This window comes from Pelecanus crispus, chromosome 7 (assembly GCF_030463565.1).
Source record: "Pelecanus crispus isolate bPelCri1 chromosome 7, bPelCri1.pri, whole genome shotgun sequence".
In the NCBI taxonomy this organism is placed as follows: domain Eukaryota; kingdom Metazoa; phylum Chordata; class Aves; order Pelecaniformes; family Pelecanidae; genus Pelecanus; species Pelecanus crispus.
Window position 1 is genome coordinate 23,860,311 of NC_134649.1, and position 22,595 is coordinate 23,882,905.

The 22,595-nt window shown below is 42.3% G+C and overlaps 1 protein-coding gene across 1 annotated transcript in view; it reads right to left on the bottom strand.

The window, feature by feature from the left end:
• The window catches only part of BBS4 (Bardet-Biedl syndrome 4), a 42,988-nt gene that overhangs the window by 11,656 nt on the left and 8,737 nt on the right, over window positions 1-22,595 (bottom strand). Inside the window, 6 exon segments of the mRNA XM_075714315.1 lie at window positions 3,907-4,034; window positions 5,849-5,902; window positions 7,784-7,856; window positions 8,464-8,575; window positions 9,351-9,414; window positions 13,310-13,389. Of these exon segments, the coding sequence (XP_075570430.1) occupies window positions 3,907-4,034; window positions 5,849-5,902; window positions 7,784-7,856; window positions 8,464-8,575; window positions 9,351-9,414; window positions 13,310-13,389 (511 nt within the window).

The following is a 22,595-nucleotide window of genomic DNA, read 5'->3' on the forward strand; positions in this document are numbered from 1 at the left end:
ATGGTCAGTGGCCGTCTTGGGCTTAGTGAACATGATATGATAGGGTTTTCAATTCTTGGCGACGTAAGGAGGAGGGGCATCAAAACTGTTACCATGGACTTCTGGAAGGCTGACTTTGGCCTGTTCAGGACACTGGTTGGGACAGTCCCTTGGGAGGCAGTCCTGAAGGGCAAAGGGGTCCAGGAAGGCTGGGCGTTCTTCAAGAAGGAAGTCTTAAGGGCGCAGGAGTGGGCTGTCCCTGTGTGCCGTAAGACAAACTGGCAGGGAAGATGACCAGCCTGGCTGAACAGGGAGCTTTTGCTGGGACTCAAGGAAAAAAGGAGAGTCTACCACCTTTGGAGGAAGGGGCAGGCAACTCGGGAAGAGTACAGGGATCTTGTTAGGTCATGCAGGGAGAAAATTAGAAAGGCAAAAGCCCAGCTAGAACTCAGTCTGGCCACTGTTGTAAGAGAGAACAAAAAAATGTTTTTACAAGTACATCAACAACAAAAAGAGAGCCAAGGAGAATCTCCATCCTTTGCTGGATGCAGGGGGAACATTGTCACCAAGGATGAGGAAAAGGCTGAGGTACTTAATGCCTTTTTTGCCTCTGTCTTTAATAGCCAGACCAGTTATCCCCAGGGTATTCAGCCCCCTGAGCTGGAAGACAGGGATGGGGACCAGAATGAAGCCCCCATAATCCAGGAGGAAGCAGTTAATGACCTGCTATGCCACCTGGATGCTCACAAGTCTATGGGGCTGGATGGGATCCACCTGAGAGTATTGACGGAGCTGGCAGAGGAGCTTGCCAAGCCACTCTCCCATCATCTGTCAGCAGTCCTGGTTAACAGGGGAGGTCCCTGATGATTGGAGGCTTGCTAATGTGATGCCCATCTACAAGAAGGGCCGGAAGGAGGACCCAGGGAACTACAGGCCTGTCAGGCTGACCTCAGTGCTGGGGAAGATTATGGAGTGGTTCATCTTGAGTGCACTCAACATGCATGTGCAGGTCAACCAGGGGATCAGGCCCAGCCAGCATGGGTGCATGAAAGGCAGGTCCTGCTTGACCAACCTGATCTCCTTCTATGACCCAGTGACCTACCTAGTGGATGAAGTAAGGGCTGTGGATGTCATCTACCTGGACTTCACTAAAGCCTTTGACACTGTCTCCCATATCATTCTCCTAAGGAAGCTGGCGGCTCATGGCTTGGACGGCTGTACTCTTCGCTGGGTAAAAAACTGGCTGGGTGGCCGAGCCCAGAGAGTTGTGGTGAATGAAATGGAGTTAAGTCCAGTTCGCGACTGGTCACAAGGGATGTTCCCCAGGGCTCTGTTTTGGGGCCAGTCTTGTTTAATATCTTTATCAACGATCTGGATGAGGGGATTGAGTGCGCCCTCAGTAAGTTTGCAGATGACACCAAATTGGGTGGGAGTGTCGATCTGCTCAAGGGTGGGAAGGCCCTGCAGATGGATCTGGACAGGCTGGACTGATGGGCTGAGGCCAACTGTATGAGGTTCAATAAGGCCAAGTGCCGGGTCCTGCACTTGGGTCACAACAACCCTGTACAACGTTACAGGCTTGGGGAAGAGTGGCTGGAAAGCTGCTTGGCGGAAAAGGACCTGGGGGTGTTGGTTGACAGCCGTCTGAACATGAGCCAGCAGTGTGCCCAGGTGGCCAAGAAGGCCAACAGCATCCTGGTTTGTGTCAGGAATAGTGTGACCAGCAGGAGCAGGGAGGTGATTGTCCCCCTGTACTCTGCGCTGGTAAGGCCACACCTGGAATACTGTGTCCAGTTTTGGGCCCCTCACTGCAAGAAGGACACTGAGTTGCTGGAGCGTGTCCAGAGAAGGGCAACGAAGCTGGTGAAGGGTCTGGAGCACAAGTCTTATGAGGAGCGGCTGAGGCAACTGATTGTTTATCCTAGAGAAGAGGAGGCTGAGGGGAGACCTTATCGCACTCTACAACTACCTGAAAGGAGACTGTAGTGAGGTGGATGTTGGGCTCTTCTCCCAAGTAGTCAGTGATAGGACGAAAGGAAATGGACTCAAGCTGTGCCAGGGGAAGTTTAGATTGGATATTAGGAAAAATTTCTTCACAGAAAGAGTAGTCAAGCATTGGAACAGGCTGCCCAAAGAGGTGGTGGAGTCACCATCCCTGGGGGTGTTCAAAAAAAGGGTAGATGTGGCACTTTGGGACATGGTTTTGTGCGCATGGTGGTGTTGGGTTGACGGTTGGACCAATGATCTTAGAGATCCTTTCCAACATTAATGATTCCTAGTTTTTACTTTACTTTACTTCTTAAAAAATAATCCAGCCACCAAGCCAGGAAACATGAAATGACTACTCTACCCTTAATTGGTTTAGTGGTAGACTTGGTAGTGTTAGGTTAATAGTTGGACTGGATGATCTTAAAGGTCTTTTCCAACCTAAACGATTCTATGATTCTATGAAACTGTAAATCCATCCCAAGCCTCTTGGGCCACACAGGACAGGCAATCCTCAGCATTTCTGATGGATCCTACACACATTCATTGCCAGACTTTTAATTTACCCTATGAAAAGATTACAAACCTGGTTTCACAGACCAGCTGTGGACTGTTCACCATGGCTTTGTGCTACACTGCAGCCCACAGACCAGAGTGCTCAGACAGGCACTACCTGTTAATGTATCCCTGGTCATACACACCACTCCATTCAGAACAAAGAAGCTTGAAAAAATATGTCCGAAGGGCTTTCAATTACTGTATGCAACTCCCAGTCCTTCACTGCTAGTATGAGGTTCACACAGCAATGTTATGAACCCTTTTAAAAGCATCGCCATTCCCAGTAGCTTTTGAAGACATAAATAGGATGAAAACAACAACAAAAAAGAAAAAGCAGAAAGAGACACTGTATTTGTGGCCTCACTGACCTTAACAGAAGTAAGTTGCAAATTCCCTGCTATCAAGATTTAAGGTATCTAATATGCACACTCACACTGGCACCTTTAAACCTTAACCAGAACAAAATGGCCTGTGCCTGATGGTATATAAACACAGAGCAACAACAGACTATCCCGGAGCTGGTAACAGCAGGCAAAATGTAAAAGGCAGATGAGAACACAAAAAAAAAGAAAAAAACAGGAGAGAGGAGGAAGGGAGGGCAGGGGAGCACCGAGATAAGATATATAAACCTGTTAAGATGCTTAGCAAGGATTATTTACGTAATAAACATTCTAGATTAGTCCAAATGTCTAACCAACCCAATATACTGTCAGCAGCCAAAAGCAGATGTGTAAGGAAACAGTATGTGAAAAGAGCCGGTACAAAATGTAGATCATCCAGTGGCTTCCAACATGCTCCTGCTTTTCTTTAGTGTTTGCCTCCACTACAAAACTACATTTTAAAAGCATTGGTAAATCAGATGCTCAGGAATGCCCTAAACCAAGATAGATCAGTAGTGAGAAACAGTGACGGGGTGAGAGAAACTCACCATGCACCAGCCATCTCTAGTCTGCCTACTCACATGCTTTCAAACACAAATCACTCCAAGTGAAAACAGTATGTAAAACCCAGCAACTGATTTTTGACAGATGACCAGGGTTAGAGAGGCATCCGAGGTTAGATCGTTTTGGTAGACAAACCTTTGGGATTTATGAAGTCAGTTTTGGATAGGTTTGCTCCCAGGCATCTCTGTCCATTTGTTTTTCCACTTTTTTTTGGCAGACCTTCAAACAGCTACCTTCTTCCCTGACACATTGTCAGCAGGAGGACTACAGCTGAGAGCAGAGACAGCTGAAGAGCTTGAAACTGTCAGCTTTGCACAGAGACACTATAATTACCATTAACTTTTTAATCATGCCCTCAATTCAGACCTGGGACACCAGTCAAATCTCTCCTGGCATAGGATGGGACATAGGCAGATAGAAAAAAAAGATATATTCTTACTCTACAGCCTTCTTATAGACTTCAATGGCTCTATCCGTCTCCCCCTCCAATAGGTGAATTTTCCCCAGCATCATGTAAGTCAGATCATGTCTGTTGAGCTCCAGGGCATTGTTTAGCTGGTCTCGTGCCTAAACACACAACCACAAAGAATTTTAAAAAAATAAAAAAGGTGATTACAGAGACCTCAGTGAAGCAACAGCCCAAGAGCAATCCCCAGCAGCTAGCAAAAGGGAACAGCTAACACCCCCTGAGCTCGGAGAACCCTGCTAGCAAAACCAGCCCAGCTAATTGTTGAAATGAGTTCTGCATCAGGAGACGCATGTTTTCAGGGACAGAAAAAGGCAATGTGGTGTGCTTCAAGCCAAGACAAGAGGCAATGACCTCCCAAGATGGAGAGGAGCACAGGCCTGTTCCTGTATTTGAGTTTGTTTGGTTTGAGGGAATCTCCAGATTTGTTAGGTTAATAGGTACATTACAGTTTATTCTTCACTAAAATGCTTATTCCAGCAATAAGCATGGATTGCCAAGTAAACAAGAGGAGTGAATCAGCTCTTGTCAGGCACACACCAATCCCCTCCAACAGGAGACACTTTGAAGCATGTCTTCCTCTTACTTCCTCAGGTCTAACCAGCAGGATAGCAAAGTATCAGTACGTTTGCTGTCTCTGAACACATGATATATTAGAAAGAGAAATGCTGACACAGTAACAGAATTCTGCAATACAGGATATTTGTTACCACCAACTACCAAAGAGACTGTCATCACCGAGGGCTTTGTTATATTTTAGATGTCCTCATGGAGGTATTGCTGCCCAGGGTGACTAGTACATCTCAGACTTATGGAAAAAATAAGAAGTCAGTGGGTTCCAGTTTGGAAGGCATTACTGGAGATAACAAATCCTACACTCCAAGCTTCTTGCTTTACAGTGATGCCTCGAACAGGGAATGCGGCAGGGGTTTGCTGCAAGGGCCATGGCACTCCACCAGAAAGAGCAGCAGGGAGCAGTTGGCCCAAACTGGGAACAAAAGTTTTCTAAATGCTGTTTTTTCCCTTACAAAGTAACTCCACAGGATCAGAGACAGCTCAGTGCTCACCACAGGCACCTAGGGGAGGGTTAAGTGAGGAGCTGAGAATGGCATGCTCAGACCTGGGAACAAAACTCTGTTTCAAGCTTCCAAGAAATTCTTTATTAGCTACAAAGCAAATAAAATTAGTGTTGCCCACACTGCAGCTATGTCCTCTTCTGACTTTTGCTCCAGGCTTGGTGCAAAAGCTGAGCTTCAGACACAGGAGCAAAGCCTTTCCATAGAGGAAAAAAGGTGCCTGCTGCACCTCCAGCAAATAAACCCTCTAACTCTTCTCTCTGAATCCTGTCAGACCCAAGGGGCAGCAAGTTTTCCTTCAGAAACTCTCTGCAGTTTGAGCTGTATGCTGGGAAAACAGTTTGGGTTGTTACCATCACACTTCTCTTTCTTCAAGAAGATGGAACTGGCCTGCTCTATGGATTGCTGCTCCTCACAAAACCAGCAGTGTTTATGGCTCTGGTTTTAAAAATCTGAGAAACAGAAGCAGCTTTTGTTGGAGCACAGCTGGTTTTCTGTCTAGAGGCAGCTCTTTGAGGTTTTTCAAACATTCCTTTTAAAAACAGAAATGCTGTCTGAAAACTCCTAGTTCAGAAAAAGCCTCCTGGACAGCAACAAGGCTAACCTCAGTTTCACTCTTATCCAAGTTCACTAACTTGCAGCTGACTCAAAGTAATTCAACATGCAAATGAAAACAGAGACAGCTCACAAACTTTTGCTCCCAGAAACAAATGCTGAAGCAAGGAACTTCCTTGATACTTATCACTGCAAATGATCCACTTCAAACTGCCAAAGAAAGTGAAATTTCTGGGAACCCTGCTTCCCATTTGTCAGGTAGAGAAGATGAGCATTTGCATTACCTTGTTGAAGTGTTTCAGGTACATGTAGCACACACCCAGATTGTGGCTGATCTCCTGTATGAAAAAAACCAAACCACAAACAAAACCAAATCAGCATGAGGTTTGAGATACATGCTACATAATCTGCCAGGGACAACAGTCATCACTGACCTGAATGGAGAGACCCCTCTGCCTGCCCACACCCTTATGGCTTTGTAGATCAAGTAAACCTATAAATTCAAGTTGCTTCAGGAACCCACAGAGCTTAAGTGTGATTGTACACAAAAGACTACAGGCCACCAAGACAAAAAACACAGAAATGATAATGGTCTCTTCAGAGAATAAGGAGCAAAGACTGGTTTCTTCACTGAGATGTGACTCAGTTCCCAGGGAGATCTCTGAAGCTAGGTAAGTTGCCCTTCTGGGTAGCTCTCAATCTAGCTGTACAGTCATTAGGATATGCACAATGCTGCACCCAGCTGGACAAAATTTGAATATGTGCCTAACTTTCCAAAATAGAAGTCAAGCACCAGAAGGGCCAATATCCCTCTGGCATCTTAAACAATTTTGCAACAGAGTAAGAAGATCACTTAGGGATCCTGAATACTCCAGGGACACTGTAGGGAACAATCATCCTCTAATTCATCGCCAATAGTTTAACAGACAAGCTTGCCACCTTCCCCACCCTGGCATATCCTGGGGAGCTGAAAAGCAAGGTCCACTAGTTCCTTGTTTCTATTCTGGTGAGCATTCCACTGCTTCATCAGTTTAGAGAGCCTTGACCTTTAAGAGGAAACTCTCTTATTTCCCCATTAACCCTGTTAGAATGATATTTTCCTTCACATAGTCTCCCCAGCTGTGGAGAACAGTAATGAATCAGTAACTCCTGGTTACTGTGGCTTGTAGAATGAGGCAGTGCAAGGGAAGAGCACAGGCTGGCTCTACTTTCAGTGCTGAGCTAGGTATGGGAAATAACTAATCAAAATACCCACTGAAGTCTGCCTGCTGTGGTTGTAAATAGGGTTATAGTCATGCCAAGCACATACTGCAGGTAGCTTGGTTAGCTAAGGGAATGCAGACTTGAAAGAAGACCCACAGTATAAAAGGTTTCCAAGTTGTCTGGCACAGGGTGAGTTGAATAATACCAAATGTATCCTTGTATCAAGCCTGAATTTTAGATGTACTGAGCACCAAAAGTACGGCTAAAGTCAGCAAGTGCCCAATGTCTTAGGGAATGAGATGACATGTAGCAAGTCTGTCTTAGAAACAACACTTCCGCAGCCAAAACAGTCACCTGCAGAAGGCTGCCCACAGCTAACTGCAAGCCATGTCCTCTCTGCTCTCACCCACTGTCACACATTTCCCTTTGCAATGCTCTTCCTTCACTTTTTGTCTTCTTACATAGAAGAACTAATTTAATTATTGCCCCTGTAGCTATTAGCCTACATTTTGCCAAAATAGGTAATGCTTAGTAGGTAACAGGTAACCCTTTCAGCTAGCTTGAGGGTAATCTTTTTCAATGGTGTTTTGCATTACAAAAAGATTTGCAATTATTCAAGCAAGTTTTAAAGATAACTGAGGGTTTCCAAACAAGGAGCTACTTCCCATATTTTCCTTAATGTAATTTAGCTCTTTGTGCTATACACGGCTATGTTAATACTGATACTTTGCAAAGCTCAAACGTGTTGCTCGAGGCTCGTGCCCCAAGACAAGGTGTGGGATTTTGCAGTAGAAATGATGCCTTGATCCTGTGATCTAAACCAGATGCTGCAGAGGCTCATCCATGCTCTTGAGCCAGTGCTAAAAGGCAATGCCTCTCAGCCCTGCAGCTCCTCGTCTGCTGAGACTGCAGGCAGCGTGAGCTCACCTCTGCTTGTAACAAGTTTGCAGCTGTCTTCACAAAACTGCAGAAATATCTGCATACTACAATAATCTGCAACTCACTGAAACACTTACCCAGTCCTTTTCATCGAGTTTAGCTGCTTCATTGTACACTTCAATGGCTGCCTTGTGCTTCCCCAAAAGAAACCTGTAAAAGCATTTAAATTTTTCTTTTTTCTTGCTCTGAAACCCTGCTGTGCAACCACTATCACCTTTGCCAGTGAGAAATGATGCTATTTGCTAGCTCTCCAGAGACCTGCGTAAGAAGCCCTGAATTTACAATCTCAGCCATATTACAACCTGAGCACTGTTCCCTTTCAGGGCCAAGGTCATCAATCCTGCGAGATGCTGAGGCACTCCCTGACATTACTGGAGATGCAAGGAATGAATTCACAGGCTCTACCTTTATCTCAAAGGGAAAGACAGGTGATCTAACCGGACACTCAGAGACAGAAAGGGGTCTGTAGGGCAAGTTTACACAGCTCAAGTCAGCACCCTTAACTCTGGAGCTAGAAATCAGTGTGTTACCTGTCTTGTTTAAAGCACAAAGACAAAGAAAATACAACAGCAGCCAGGCAGATAACAGAGATTCTGCTTTTAAGGGTAGCCCGTGCTTCTGGAAGCCAACTCAAGTGTTGATAAGGAGGAAGCATGTTTGGAATTAAGCAGCCTGGGATTTCACTTGATGCCTGGCAGAAAAAACAAACCTGAAACCTGGGTGGCACAAAACCCAGAAACAATAAAACACTACTCACAGTGATCGTGCCACCTGCTTGAGGTTGTCAGTGCTTCGAGGGTTCAGAATGGAACATGTCTGAAAAAGTTCAAGAGATTCTTGAATTTTCCCCTCCAAGCGAAATATCAAAGCTGTAAGACAACATATAGCAGGCAAATGAGTCCATTATCTGCAGGAAAAACGTGCCTCTGACAGCAGGGAAAGGAGAGGAAGTACAGATGTATTATAACAACATTCATTTGGTCTTTCACCCTGAAAGGCAGAAGCAGTGTCTGAGGGCAGAATGACAACGCATGCAAAGGACTTGTGCTTGCTTGGAAAAATCTTTGGTTTTCAGAATAAGGGCAGCTTTAAACTGGGGCTAATTGCTCGTTAAGATGCAGTTTAGATTTCCCGCCCCCGCCAACTTCTACAGCCTACAGTATGTCCTTGGCCAACAAATTTCAGCTGTCCCCCACCTCGGCACTTTGAATTTCAATGCCAAGTTTTGGGGCACATTTTTTAGGGGACAGAGGGCAGGACAAGAAGAGGAAGACCATCCTTAAAGCAAACAGTAAGACAACAATCACCTGAGGCAGATAGCTCTAACAGAAAACATGCGTCTGTAATACAATCAAACACACAACCCAAGCACACACCAACACATTGAAGGCCAAGAGCCCATAGTCCAAGGAGGAACCAAAGACAAACTCATCGATACAGAGAAAACAGAAAATCTAATCTGCCCTTCCATGTGAAAATCCCAAACTTCAAAACTAGACCTAGCAAGCAGAAAAAAAAGCCAAACATTTTTACATATCAATTTTATGTTTCTATCATGTTTCCTTTCTTATTGTTCATTATATCTCAAATCAGAAGTAACTTGCTTTAGCAAAATTAAGACTTTCAGAGACTCCTGCGACATACCTTGAACGTAGACTGCATATTCGCACAGTCCATGAGACTCCTGCAGCTGCTCTTTGATGACAGCCTGAAACAACAAAGTGCACAGAGTACATACCAAATGGAGCCTCCCTCACTGAAAAGCCCGTTAGCTGTTTCATTATTACCCCTTTAGTAAACTGCAGCATGACAGCTTTCAGAAGAATATAAACCCTTCAAATATTTTAATAAAGGTAATCCCTATGAAAGAAAATTGATTTCTGACTGACCAAATACCTTCTGCAACCTTGATTTGGAGAATTTTTTGTATGTGCTACATACAGCTGTGCTGTATCTGTGCTCCTTGCAGAATGCCCTAAAATAACTTGAATTTAAACATCATGCAATGTGTTGATGGACACAGTACTTCCTTATGTGATGGTAGCAGTGGTATCACACAGGACATGAGAACTACAAAATTCATTTAATCAGAAATTGTGCTTGGAAAAGTCTATTAACACAGAACTTGTAACTAGTTGCTACAATATACTGTATTAAAATGCTATAAAAGTTGTAAACTTTCATCATTTTAACAAAGCTAATGACAGAGATTTGGTTTCAGCTACAGAAACCACAATGCCACATCTAATAAAGGCACTGGACTGTGGCTGGGACAACTACAAGAGTGCACAGAAGAGTGCAAGCTCCTCACCATGTGTGAAGAGCACTGTGCCAGGAATACCATAGCCCTTTTAGAATTTCTCCATTCATTCCTATTACTAAAGACAATTAGATATTACCTGGGGAAAATGCCAGAAGGAATCTATGAAAGCATCCTCTGCTGATAAGGGTATTTACTCTAGGCCCTTTGTGAAGAAATAAATTGAATAGGAGCAAGTGCAGCTGAGTCAATGAAAGCCAAATGAAAAATGAAGAGTACATGGGAAAAGGAAGGGAAAAAAAAATGATGAAAATGTAAATTCTTGCTGGCTGCACTCATGCAGCTGACAGTTTGGGGTGCAGATGCAGTTTGGCTATATTCCACAGTCGCATGTGACCCGAAATTATAGAACTGGTTAAAAGGATTGACCTTTGGGAGGACGAGCACTGTGGCTACGAACCAAGTGCATTTCTGCTCTGAGACTCCTCTTTGGCTTGGAAGTGGAAGAGACAAAGCAGGGGAAAGAAAGATTTCTGGGCTAGCAATAACCTGGTGCTCATCTGGCACTTCTGTCAATTGTATGAACAGTACCAGCATCCCCTGCCTCCAAGACGAACATAAATGAAAGACCTGAAAACAAGGAGGAAAACAGCCTCAAATACAGCACATAGAAGGAAAGCGGGGTGAAGGCAAGGAGGGCTATTATTGAGAATCCTCACGTGTAAAAAGAAAACTAAAGAGAGGAAGGAAAAGGAAGAACAAGTCTAGGCTGCTCTTCCCCTCAGATCTGTATCTGGTAATATATCTATATTATACTCTTTACAAAGTACATTATTATAGGACATTCAACTCGGACATAACCAAGTATCTCCTGAATACAGATACTCTGTGTTGCTCTATCTACATAAAACCAGTTTCTCAGAGCAAGAGAGGGCAATAGAGAGCTATCTTTTAGAGACATCTGATTAATTCTATAAGCCCTAAAAAATCCCATAGCAAAAGGCCTTGAGCTGAGAAATATGATCTGTATTCCCAGCTTTTTCTTCCCGAGTTTATTTAGCTCACCAACAGAATTTAGACATACCAGCAGGAGACCAACCAGCATGAGCAATTTTAATTAATTAAAAGCATCTGGTAATTTTAATAATTCCTTCCTCACACATAACAGAAGCAGAAGATTTCTGTTGTGAAAAATGGTTAGGGGCCAGGGCTGGAATTGATGCTGCAAGCAGAAAGCACAGTTTATTAGCTTTGCATGTGAAGAGCGAGAGATGATCACTGCTTAGCAGGACCTGTCCCTCCTCTCCCCCAACTCCTCTCTGCCTGTGCGATTGCAGGGGATGCTGCAGCTGTGGGCTCTGGGGGATGTTTGCTTTGCATCCTGCTGGGTAGAAGGAGAGGTGAATCAAACGGCCAGCATTATTAATCTCTCTCTGTAATGAGCAGCAAAATTTGTCAAGAGCTTGGCAACACCAAAATAGATGCAGGAGTGGCACTGTAAGGGTTAAAATCAATGTAATGCCTTCACTTTGGGGAGCTAATTTTGGTAAACAAGCAGTTTTTCCTTGCTCTTTTACATAATTGAAAAATACAGGAGCTTTTAAAACCATGTTAGAGAGGAAGCACTGAGTGGGAAAGAGGGTCTAGCAAGATTCAGACCAAAATTAATAGCATCACAGGTCACTCATTTCTTAGCTGAGTCTTAAAAGAAAACTAAGGGAATTTAACGAATGCCCAAACTATACTGAAATCCAGGAGTTAACAGCAATTTAAGCCACTTGGGGTACTGCCAATACCACTTTCATGTTTGAAGGTATTAGCCCCAAATAGCACATTTGGGAATGTCTATGCTTATCACGAAGAAGCACCCAGGGCATCCAGTTTAGATCTGTAAACCCACATAACACCAACAGAGAGAGAGGGAGACTACCACAGGGCAGCTCAGCCCACCTAAGATCTGAATTGCCTTTTGGATGTACGTATCAATCCTCAGTGACTGAAGCAGCATCCTGGCATGCTGAGGTTCCTATCTTCTTTGGGACAAATCCAGGCCTCTGAGCACACATCCATCACATCTGGGCAAAAGGATGGAAGAACATTTAACCAGCTATGGTCTGGTGCCAAACTCCTCCAACTGCAAAAAGCCTGGTTTTTTGAGCCCTAAGGAAAGGCTTTGCTGCCTTTGACAGCTACTGCAAAGCTGGTCTGCCAAGCAAAAGAGTATTAGCTGTCTTTTCTTGATTTTTTTCCCCGTATTTTGCTTGTTTCCATGACTGATGAAGATGTGGAGAAGTCAATGTTGCCATTACATCATCCACTTGGTTATTTTCTCTGCTTTCCTGAGCCGTACATCTTTTCTGCACTCTGTGATTCTACATCCCATCACAGCAACAGTAAAAGCACACAATCAGAGACCAAAAAAATGCAGTCAGATCAACAGAAAAGGGAAACAATTTTCTATTTAGATTGCTAGTCCAACTTTTGTTTATATCTATTTAAACCAAGATATGAGACGAAATCACTCTGCTGATGATACAACCCTCTGGCTCCATTAATTAAAAGCTAAATTAATTTCCTCCAGCCTGCCACTTTCCTAAGCACCCCCAGGAGTTCTCCAACAGAGAGAGACAAGTCCTGACCAACCCTTGTGTTTCAGAAGCAAAAAAGTCTTTTCAGATCTTCTTTGCACGTGACAGAAACAGAAAGGCAACTCTTATTCCCCTCCTCCTGCCCCATAGGTGCATCATGTTCAATTGCTCATGTTCATTTTATCAGGATAACACACCATTTAATAGCAGATTTGCCATTTCCTTAGCCCACTTACTGTTGTAATCCCAAACCAAACAATCACTTCCAAGCAACCCACCAAACCCAGGACAAATGAAAGGGCGCAATGTATCATGTGTAAAATGAAAGAATTTTGTTCAAGGGTAACCAAGATAAATTTTTTTTTTTAGACTTGGTAGTAATGTTTTACTCAACTGAAGTGTTTTTCATAGCACCTTTGTAGTACCATCAAGAGACCTGCACTATGGAACTGCATTATTATCAGTTTAGAAGACCCTATTCATCACTTGGAACAGGAGAGGTTTGCAATTCTTTCCATTTTTCCACTCCCAAAGACATACTGAGCTCACAGATTGCTCCACAGAACTGCACACATGAATTCTGAAGGTAGCCAACGATTTGAGAACATTAAAGTTATTTTACTTGTATTTTCTCCAGGTCCTCTTAGTCCAAAAGAAATCAGGAAAGAAGGTGGTTTGAAAACTGGTATGAAAACTATCATTTCATAACGTTAGTAAGATCCTTCCTAATGCAGAGTCTCAAAAGCAGCTCTTACCTTACACTCATCGTAGTCTCTGCGAACATACAGTAGATAGATCAACCAGTTTTTCCTCTCCAGAATTGGTAACTCCAGTGCTGTAAATGTAAAATATTAACAGAATACAGGAAATCAGACTGATCAGCAGAGAAACTGGGCACAGCACAGAGATATTCTGAACCGTCCAATCTGCAAGCACAACTAATTCAAGAACTGCAATTGCACCAGGCAGTGCAATTAATCATTTGACTTGAAGCCTGGAGTCTGGACATACAACCAGTGTCCAGTTTCATTTTACTTCTCAAACTGATGGATAAAATGCATTGTTCAAGATAGACACTAAATAAGACTTCCTAGCAGAAAACCACCACCTTGAAAGACTTGAGGCGTGGGCTCCTTCTGATGCAGTTACTGGAGCAAACAGCTCCAAGCACCAACTACGCACACATTTTAATTCAACACCAATGCTGGTCTGATGAAATTGGTTCTTCCAAATATGCAAGAAGCAGCTTGGGGGAAACAAATTGGATTCACATTTTGGAACTAGGGCAGAAGAAGCAAATGTCTTTAAATTTCTGGGAGTGAATGAGAAGGAAATGGGTGATACACACAAAAGGAGATTTTGGAGATGTTGCTGGTCTGAAGGTGTGAATAATTTAAAGAAGTCAAACTTAGTTCTTTGAAACTGTGAAGGGACTATGAAACATCAGAGGTCTGAGATACTGTGAAGCTACTGGCAGAAAAATGTATTTGATGCAGTGGAGGAGAAAGACTTGTGCTCTGGCATTTCAGTTGTAAGGAGCTTGCAGCAGTAATTATGGCAAATCACGAATGGATATTGCTTAGTGATATTCACGTTGGGTTTAAAAGTTTAACACGCTGCTGTGCATTTCATTAAGGCTTGAAATGTATTGCTTGTTACTCGTTTCTACAGTTCAGATGCTGGTAGCTGAGACGTAACCATAGCAACTGGCAAAAAAGCTATATGTTTGCAAGTCAATATTATGATGGAAGTGCAGAAGCAAAGCAAGGCAAGGACCATCGCAGGAGCCAAGGCAGCAGCGAGGGCGATACAGCACCAGGCCCCCTTCTCCCAGGCCCGTGCAGCCCAGCACGGAACCACACCACCAACAGAGATGCAGGCTCAGCTTCCAGCAATCCAGAGCAGAAGGTATTATTTGAAGTGGCCCACTGTCCATGGTCCCCTCTGCCAGCCAGCAGCACAGGTCATGATCAGATGTAAGAAAGAAGACACTCTGCAGCTGGAAGGACTGAATCATGTTGGGAGATGTTATCGGTGCAAAGTATTATTATCTTTTAGAAACACTGAGCTTTAATCATGCAAGGACTGCACCTGCAGCTAGTAGCAAACACATCTCTCAAGCATACCAGGCTCTCCCCCACAATTCACACCAAGTCTAGTATCACTGAGAGCACTTAAAAACAACTAGAATTTCTTCTGCTGATGAAGTTGAAAAAACATTTCTAAAGCTATTCTGGTTTTGTTGTTGTTTTTTTTTTCCTTAAATCCCAGAATATCCAGCCAGATTTATACTAAAGCTGAGATTTAAGTGTGCACACCAGCAATTTAAGGTCAAAAACCTTATAAAGAAGGTTCAACTACCCTAAAAACAAACAGAAAAATCATGATCCAAACAAAAAAGTAATCCAAACAAGCTAAGCTTACAGAAATGCACAGATCAGGGATATAGCTGTTCTCAAATTCTGCTTTACTGTGCAATATCTGGATCTTTTTAAGTAAAGCATTTTAATATATGTGTTTGCAGATCAGATTAACTGATTTCTGATGACTTCATGTTTTCCATTTGTCCTTCTTACAGTGAAACCATGAAGAGAAGAGTTAAAAGGCTGCCTAAATAGCTACAAATTGATTGACAAAACACTATTTCATAAACAGTCTGGAGGGCTGCTGTTCTGAAGCCAGCTGAGGGGTTACCTAATTCATTAACAGATTTGTAATGACTTCCCTGTGTAAGTTATTACAGGTGCCAGCATTTGACAAAACTTTCTTTTCCAAGAAACACAGCACTTGGGGATGCTAGAAATGCACTGCAGAAAGGGGCCAGACTCACGCGCTCTTCCTGCTCAGTCTCTCCTGGTGCCCCTATGTGGTACAAAATACTGAACCAGACATATCTCTTGGGCACTTCACAGTTTCTTTTATAAGCATGGATTTAAAAGCAGACATTGTGAACTCTATTTAACCATAAAGATTTCAATTACAGTCAAAACTAAGGTATACTTCACCATTTTGTGCCTACTAATACAGCTTAAAATTCCCAAATTCTTCACCACTACATACAATGAAAACTGTTTTAAATAGAGATTAATCAGAAGACCCTCCAGACATACCCACCTGGTCTCCTACCTGATACCACCTGTAGTGCACACCTTACTGGGAGGTTAAAAAGAAACAGAGAGCACAATAAATGTTAAAATATACAGAAAAGCTAGCTGGCTGGGGTATGTTGCCAGCTGAGATGGGAGAGACCAAATTACATTAGAGCCTACACAAATGTTTTGGGCTAAGCTAAGAGGACAGTACATCAGTGAGCGGATGGAAGATCAGTTGTTTAATTCCTGAAGGAAAGAGCTTTTTCACACTTTTAAAACCAGACGGACATTATACTCCACTCCCACGCTACGGAAACGCCTGCTGAGAACAGGGTTGGGAAGGAAGAAACACTGAACGTCAGAGTGAGTGCTGAGCAGCGTATCAAGCTGCAAAAGAAAAGGGTAAAACAGACACCACCTGCCTTCTGGGTCCAAGACTGCAAAAACCCAGAGGAGTTACCTAAAAGAGTTGGGCTGGAGAGAAAACAGAGACATGAAAGCACACCATGAGACACAGAAGTGAATGGCGTTCACATCTGCAGAGATAAAACAGTTTTGCTTCCCCTGGCGATACACTGAGCTAAGGATAACTATGTGGATTGGGAAAACACATGGAGTTTTTACGTTCCTAAAACTCATTTGGAAATAGCAACACACCTGATTGAAGAGACATTACTCTCCTTTTTTTCCTCTTCTTTTTCCCTAAGACAAGCAAACTGGAAAAAAGACAAACAATTCTGATGTCTTTTGAAAAAGATGTCTAGATTAATTCATAGACATAAGTGAATCTTATATCTGAATAAAAAACAAACACAAAGATCCATAGAAGAAAGTTGACAGACTCCCTGAATTTATTCCAGAAAGAAAATGGGAACAGTTTGACCCCTTCTCTGAAGAAATCCAAGATAAACACCACAAACCAAACCTGGTGTGGAACCCACAGAAGGACATAGGAATTGTGAGGAAATTAATAAATTTGACACAGAAACAGGTCTGATCCCCCAAAAAAGGTTGTGGGAGGTAAAGGATTACTAGCAGGTTCTATACTCTATTCAGATGCAGAAAGAAGTAATGCAAATTATTTATTTGCTCCAGAGCCACAACCATCTTAATCTGCATTTCTGTTTTTCCATGAAAGCAGTGAGATACCTACTTCTGGTGCATTTATCTCCCTTAGGTTTGCTCCCCCAGCCTGCTGATAAGGACTGTCCCAGTGCAAAGGGTGACTGTGTTTTTCTGAAGAAGAGGGAAATACAAATCCCTGGCTATTTGGGACTCTAACTCCAGAGAAAGGGAATAAAACAACTCCAGAGAAAGGGAATAAAACATTCTGTGTCTTCTGAAAGTACCTGATTCAATCATTGCAGGTCCTAATATCCATGTATTTTTCCCAAGTTTAATAATTACCCACAGAATACCTAAAAAACACACACACACAGATGATGTGTGTCACTCAGCTCTTGCTGCATCAGCCTGAACAGCAACACACAGCTGGATCCAGCCACAGGGACTGCTACAAGGGGCAGAACAACAGAAAGAAGTACCAGCAGCACGCCTCAGTCTTCTCAAGTACAAGGATGATGGGGAGCAGTGGACGCTCCACATGGCATATAATGGTTTGCAATCTCACACTAATTACAGCCAGGAACACATACTGCTGCAACCGGTCACTCAGAAGGTTTCTGCACAGGGAAAAGCCACCAAATTTGGCCTCACCAGGAGGAGCTGAGCACATTCATCAAATCCCTCAGGCTGCATAGACTGCAATTTTCCACTTTTTTCAATATATGGACCTTCAGAAGTTCCTTATATGTAACTGCTGCAGATCATATGAAAACGTGCCTTTCTTCGTCACCTTTCACAGAGCCCTCGCAAACTATCCAGGCACTGCAGAGATGCAGGGAATACAGATTAGAAAACAGTAGTTAATACCATTCTAGCAGTGGAAAAAAAAAGCCATTATCTTCTGTAAATCAATCTGCTCAAGGGCCAGTCCAAGAAAACACAATTATCCAAAAACTTGGTATCTACAGTGAAAAGGGTTTATAACTTGCATAATTATCTTTTGGCCTCTCTTTTCTGGGATTACAAAAGTCTAGTCTCATTAAGCAACTGCAACAGGGAGCCAGGCACCAAATATTTGATTAAATACCTCAGTCGAGAGACATGCCAGTTTCTTTCAAGTGTTTTGATTGAATTCAAAAGGGAATCCATCCGATCCCCCTCTTTCTCGGTGGCCAGTGATTGATTGCACAACCCACTTCCAGCAATGTGATTTTTCTTTCTGACAATGCTCCTTTAAGAAAGCCACTGGAGCAGAAACCCTGACAGAATCGGAGTAAGATCATCAGGTTTGTATCTGTGCTGCGCTATCATCATTCTTCACTTTATTCATCCTCTTATAGATTTTCTCAAAGGACTGAAAAAAAAAAATAATCAGTTATTCCCTTTTCTGTAAACCTCCCTAGGAAATTATTCTGCGCTTGCATCTTCATATTGGGTAATTATAGCTTAGATATGAACTATCAAACAGTGGGTTTTAGATTTAATGAAAGGGTTTTGAAATTGCTGTAAAGGGAGAGGAGGAAAAAAAGCCCCAGAAGGCTCCTTCATCAAATTTCATGGAGGAAACGATTGCTAAAGCACCAGCCGTCCTCTTGAAGAAATTGCCAGATACAAAGAGACCATTTTCGTTGTGGGTATAGCCAAAGTAAAGTGGACTTCAACAACTCTAGCCATCAGACAGCCTTTCATCCATCACCTTATTTTCCTCCAGTGTACAAACCACCAGCTGCCTGGAGCACCTTAGCACTCCTCCTGGGAAAAGCAGATCAGCTATGGCTCTCTGAGGTGGAAAAGGAGCTCAAATTCACATTTCTAGTACAATAAGACTAAAAAACAGGTCAGAGTTCTTCCTCCACCCCAGCTTAGTGGAAAGAGTCTGACACAGAAACAGGTCTCTGTGCCTCCAGCTTTGCAACCCAGCTATCAGCAAACTGAGCAAGAGCAGCAAGAAGAGCCTGGAGGAGATGCAAAGCAGCAAAGACTCAAGATGACACAAAGAAGAACCTGTTATCAGACCAAAATCCTTAATAACCTAAACTACACATAAGATACAGCACAAGAAGAGGGCAGAAAATCTTCAATAAAGTAATTAAATGCAAGTATTTTATTTTTTTTTATCCTGCAGTAGCCTCATGAGCCATGGTCTGGATCCATTGTGGTAGGTACCATGTACATGGGTAAGATTATCCAAAAGGCCTAATTTGGATCCTGACTCAACTGTCTCTTTTCAAATTCTAATTAAAAATTGCATGTTGTAAACCAGCATTCAAGCACATAGGTATTTTCAAAATTAATAAACAGAGAGGCAATGACTCAAGTCTCTGTTGTAACATTTTGCTATTAAGAGAGCTGCACTAAAGAAGAATTTGGTAAAGTGCATCTTGCTCTGAAGAAATCAAAGCGGGAAGCTTTGCTGCGGCGAAGCCACAAGGGAGCAAGGTTATCTCCCTTCATCAGGCAAGGCTCGCTCTAACGCACAGAAGCAGGATTGATCTTTTTTATTTGAGATTAATTTCCCATTTTAAAGTAATTCTGGTCATCAGCTTAACAGCAAACTCACAACGGCATAAATACAATTCACCTGCTACTGGAGGAGACCGTCCAAATCTGAGACGCAATGCATGAAAGTCTTTCAGGACCAACATCCACCCCATCCCTCAATTCCCAACTCAGCCTCCTGGAGACATTTTCTGACATTATTGCCAGGGTGACAATTATTCCCACTTGCAGAGCTTGGGGAAGGTTTACTCTTGGGCATAGCTGTGCTTACAGTCCAAAATGAAGCTTGGCACGCTCACAACCATGTTAAATAAACATTGATAGGGAGAAGAAGGCTAGGACGAAACCAGCTGTGCATATCTCCCTTTTGCCTTGAGCTTCACAAGCTCCCAATGCGAGGAATTACACTCCCGTTTGTAAATCCAGTGACAGAGAGGTAATGAGTATCTTCTAAATAAAAATAATATTAAAATAATAAGGCACAAACTCAAATAGCTACTATAAAACAATGTACCACTTCCAGGGAATTGTATGTTCCAAAATAAGGTATGAATAACGGATAGAAATAATTTTTAAGCGCTAATATCAAGGGGTTTAGATTTAAAAATAACAGACTGCTTTGATATCAGAGGAGCATCCTACAAATTCAAGCTCGGCTGGTGCACAGACAAATTTAACAAGAAATCCTATTCCTTATTCAGACACTCAAAGGCTTTTATTGAGACTGTAGCAATATAAATACATTATAGCTTTGAAAGAAAACTAATATAGGAACATTGGTCTTCCTATGCCCAGATCCATCCTTGGAGTTTGAAAACTGCATAAATGGAGACATAATACATTCAAACTCAGTAACGATGAAAAAACACCACCCAGAAGAGGTTGTTTATCCTGTATTTCACTCATCACGTGTGAGTATACACCTATGTATATATGTGAGTATACAGGTGTTCGTGTACATAAATACCTGTAAAATGTATATAAACACCAGAATAAAGGAGAGTGCCCTTTACTGTAGCCATTCTCTCTCTTTAATCCCCTTTCCCCTGTTTTTTCTTTTGCAAATTGCTGCTGAAACACCTTTAAATCAAACAATAAACCTGTATGGCTCCTCGTTATTTACAGTCAGCTGGGGTTAATAAAACTCATCATATACAATTCTGGTGCTAGCAAGAAAGCCATAATTCATAGCTGTGATCTTACTATCATGTATTAATAGCTTCACAACATGCAGAGAAAACTGGAAGGTGACTGAAAAACAGCAGCAGGTTTAAACGAAAAAGCAACATTTCTGACTCTACACCTCCCCCTGCAGGAAAATTAGCCAAAGCTATATAGAAAAGCTGAAAATTATATCTTCAAGCTGATTTATACACTAGGGCAAAAGAAAAAAAAAAAAAAAGGCCATTTCTGTTGTTAGTTTACACTGCATAAATCTTAAAAAGTTGCTAGCTCAGACTTCAGTGCTTTTTCTGTTTTAAGATATTTAAAGTTCTAAGTTACTCCAAATAAAAATGTTTTTATTTACAAGACAGATACCTACACTGATTATTCAATATAAATGTCTTCCAGTATGTGCTGCTCAAGTTTAACCTTAAGGTAAAGTGGGAAGATCTGTAAATAAATACACACTTGTGAACACTCCAGACTTCCCAGCGCCACAGCAAGGTTCCCAGTGGTAGAACTGGCCTGGTTACTGGGAAATCTCCGTTAGCAGTACAAGGCTGGCAAGATACCACTCTGCAATCCTGACTCCACTGGATGAGAGAGGGGGGGAATTACATACATTAGCACAAATTGGAACAGGCTGCCCAGACAGGTGGTGGAGTCACCATCCCTGGAAGTGTTCAAAAAATGGGTAGATGTGGCACTTCGGGACATGTTTTAGTCTAGTCTACCTTTGATTGGTTTAGTGTGGACTTGGTAGTGTAGGTTAATGGTTGGACTGGATGATCTTAAAGGTCTTTTCCAACCTAAACGATTCTATTCTATTCTATTCTAAATACATTAGCCTGATCATTATGACAAAAAATTTGATTCAAGACTAATATTGCTTGATTCAAGCCTAAAATTTGATTCAAGCAAATAACATTGGGGTGAAATTTAGTAACAAATGCATACTTTAAAAAGGAAATTGAAAACATATGATCTTCTTCATTTGCTTAAAGAATCAAAACTGAAAGTCTGTTTCCTCTGCACAAGCCAATTTTGACCATCAGTGCTGACTGCTGAGCAGACACACATGCTCTGAACAGAAGAAAAACAAGGATCTGAAAGAGCTTTTGCTATTTTTGCTTTTAAACACAAGCTAATGTAGAAAAAACCCCAGGCTGATCTTCACAACGGTTCTCAAATCCCTGAGGATGCAGACTTTACGCTTGGAGATCTTCAAGGATCCAACCCCTGGTATAGCACCCCAACTGTTATCGTCTCCATTTAAACCATTTTTTTTCTGGTTGCTGCCGTGTGCTCAATATCCTGGTAGGCAAGAAGGAGACCAAGCTCCCTCTGAGTGTCTGTTTGCCAGTGCTGTTCCTAAATAAAGGAGGTAGAGTACACCATCACAGAGGGCTTCTGAATAAAATGGCTTATAAATACCACAGGAGGTCTGAGATATTAACTAGTGACTACCCACTGCCTCCTTCTGCAGCAAAGCAGGGATGGAAGATATTTCCCCCACAAACAAACCAACATTGGCTGCAGGCTTTCCCAAAATAACCTGCGTAACCAGCTTCTCTTTAATTCCAGTATCAGGAGCACAGTAGCTTTGGGATTTCCAGTCTAATCCTTCCTTTAGCTTAAATTCTTATCCTTAGTCTTTTTCTGTCTACGGCATGAGGTATTTTATATGGAAATTGAAACTAAAATCATCATAAGGCATTTGTAAGAAAAAGCTTTCCTCTTAAAAAGCAAAATAAAATTACAACAGGGAGAGCACCACAATCCAGCCCTGACAGTCTTTGAAACTTCCCACTTAATAGGGAGTGGAAGAACCTAGAACCTGTCCTCATTTCACCCACTGCCAAAGAAAAATATCATATTAGAAGCATATTATATTAGAAGCAAAAAAAAAAAAAAAATACAGAAGTTGGTCTTGCAAATGGTTCAATACTTCCTACTCCGAGACCCTATTTTTTGAATGCGCAAACTTCTTCCAGCCTTGCCTCAGGATCAAGTTTTCCACGTAGAATGTCCGTCCCAGGATGAATATTTGCCTGTACAGCCTTCACTTTTCCCTACTGCACGAATGTCTTAACGATACAGTCTTTAATTACACAAGCACATCTACAATTACAGGAGCACACCAGTATTTTCACCAGGTCCCCTGCCTCCTTCTAATGATTATGAGTATAAAAATGAATCGAGGTCAGACAGTAAATGAAGT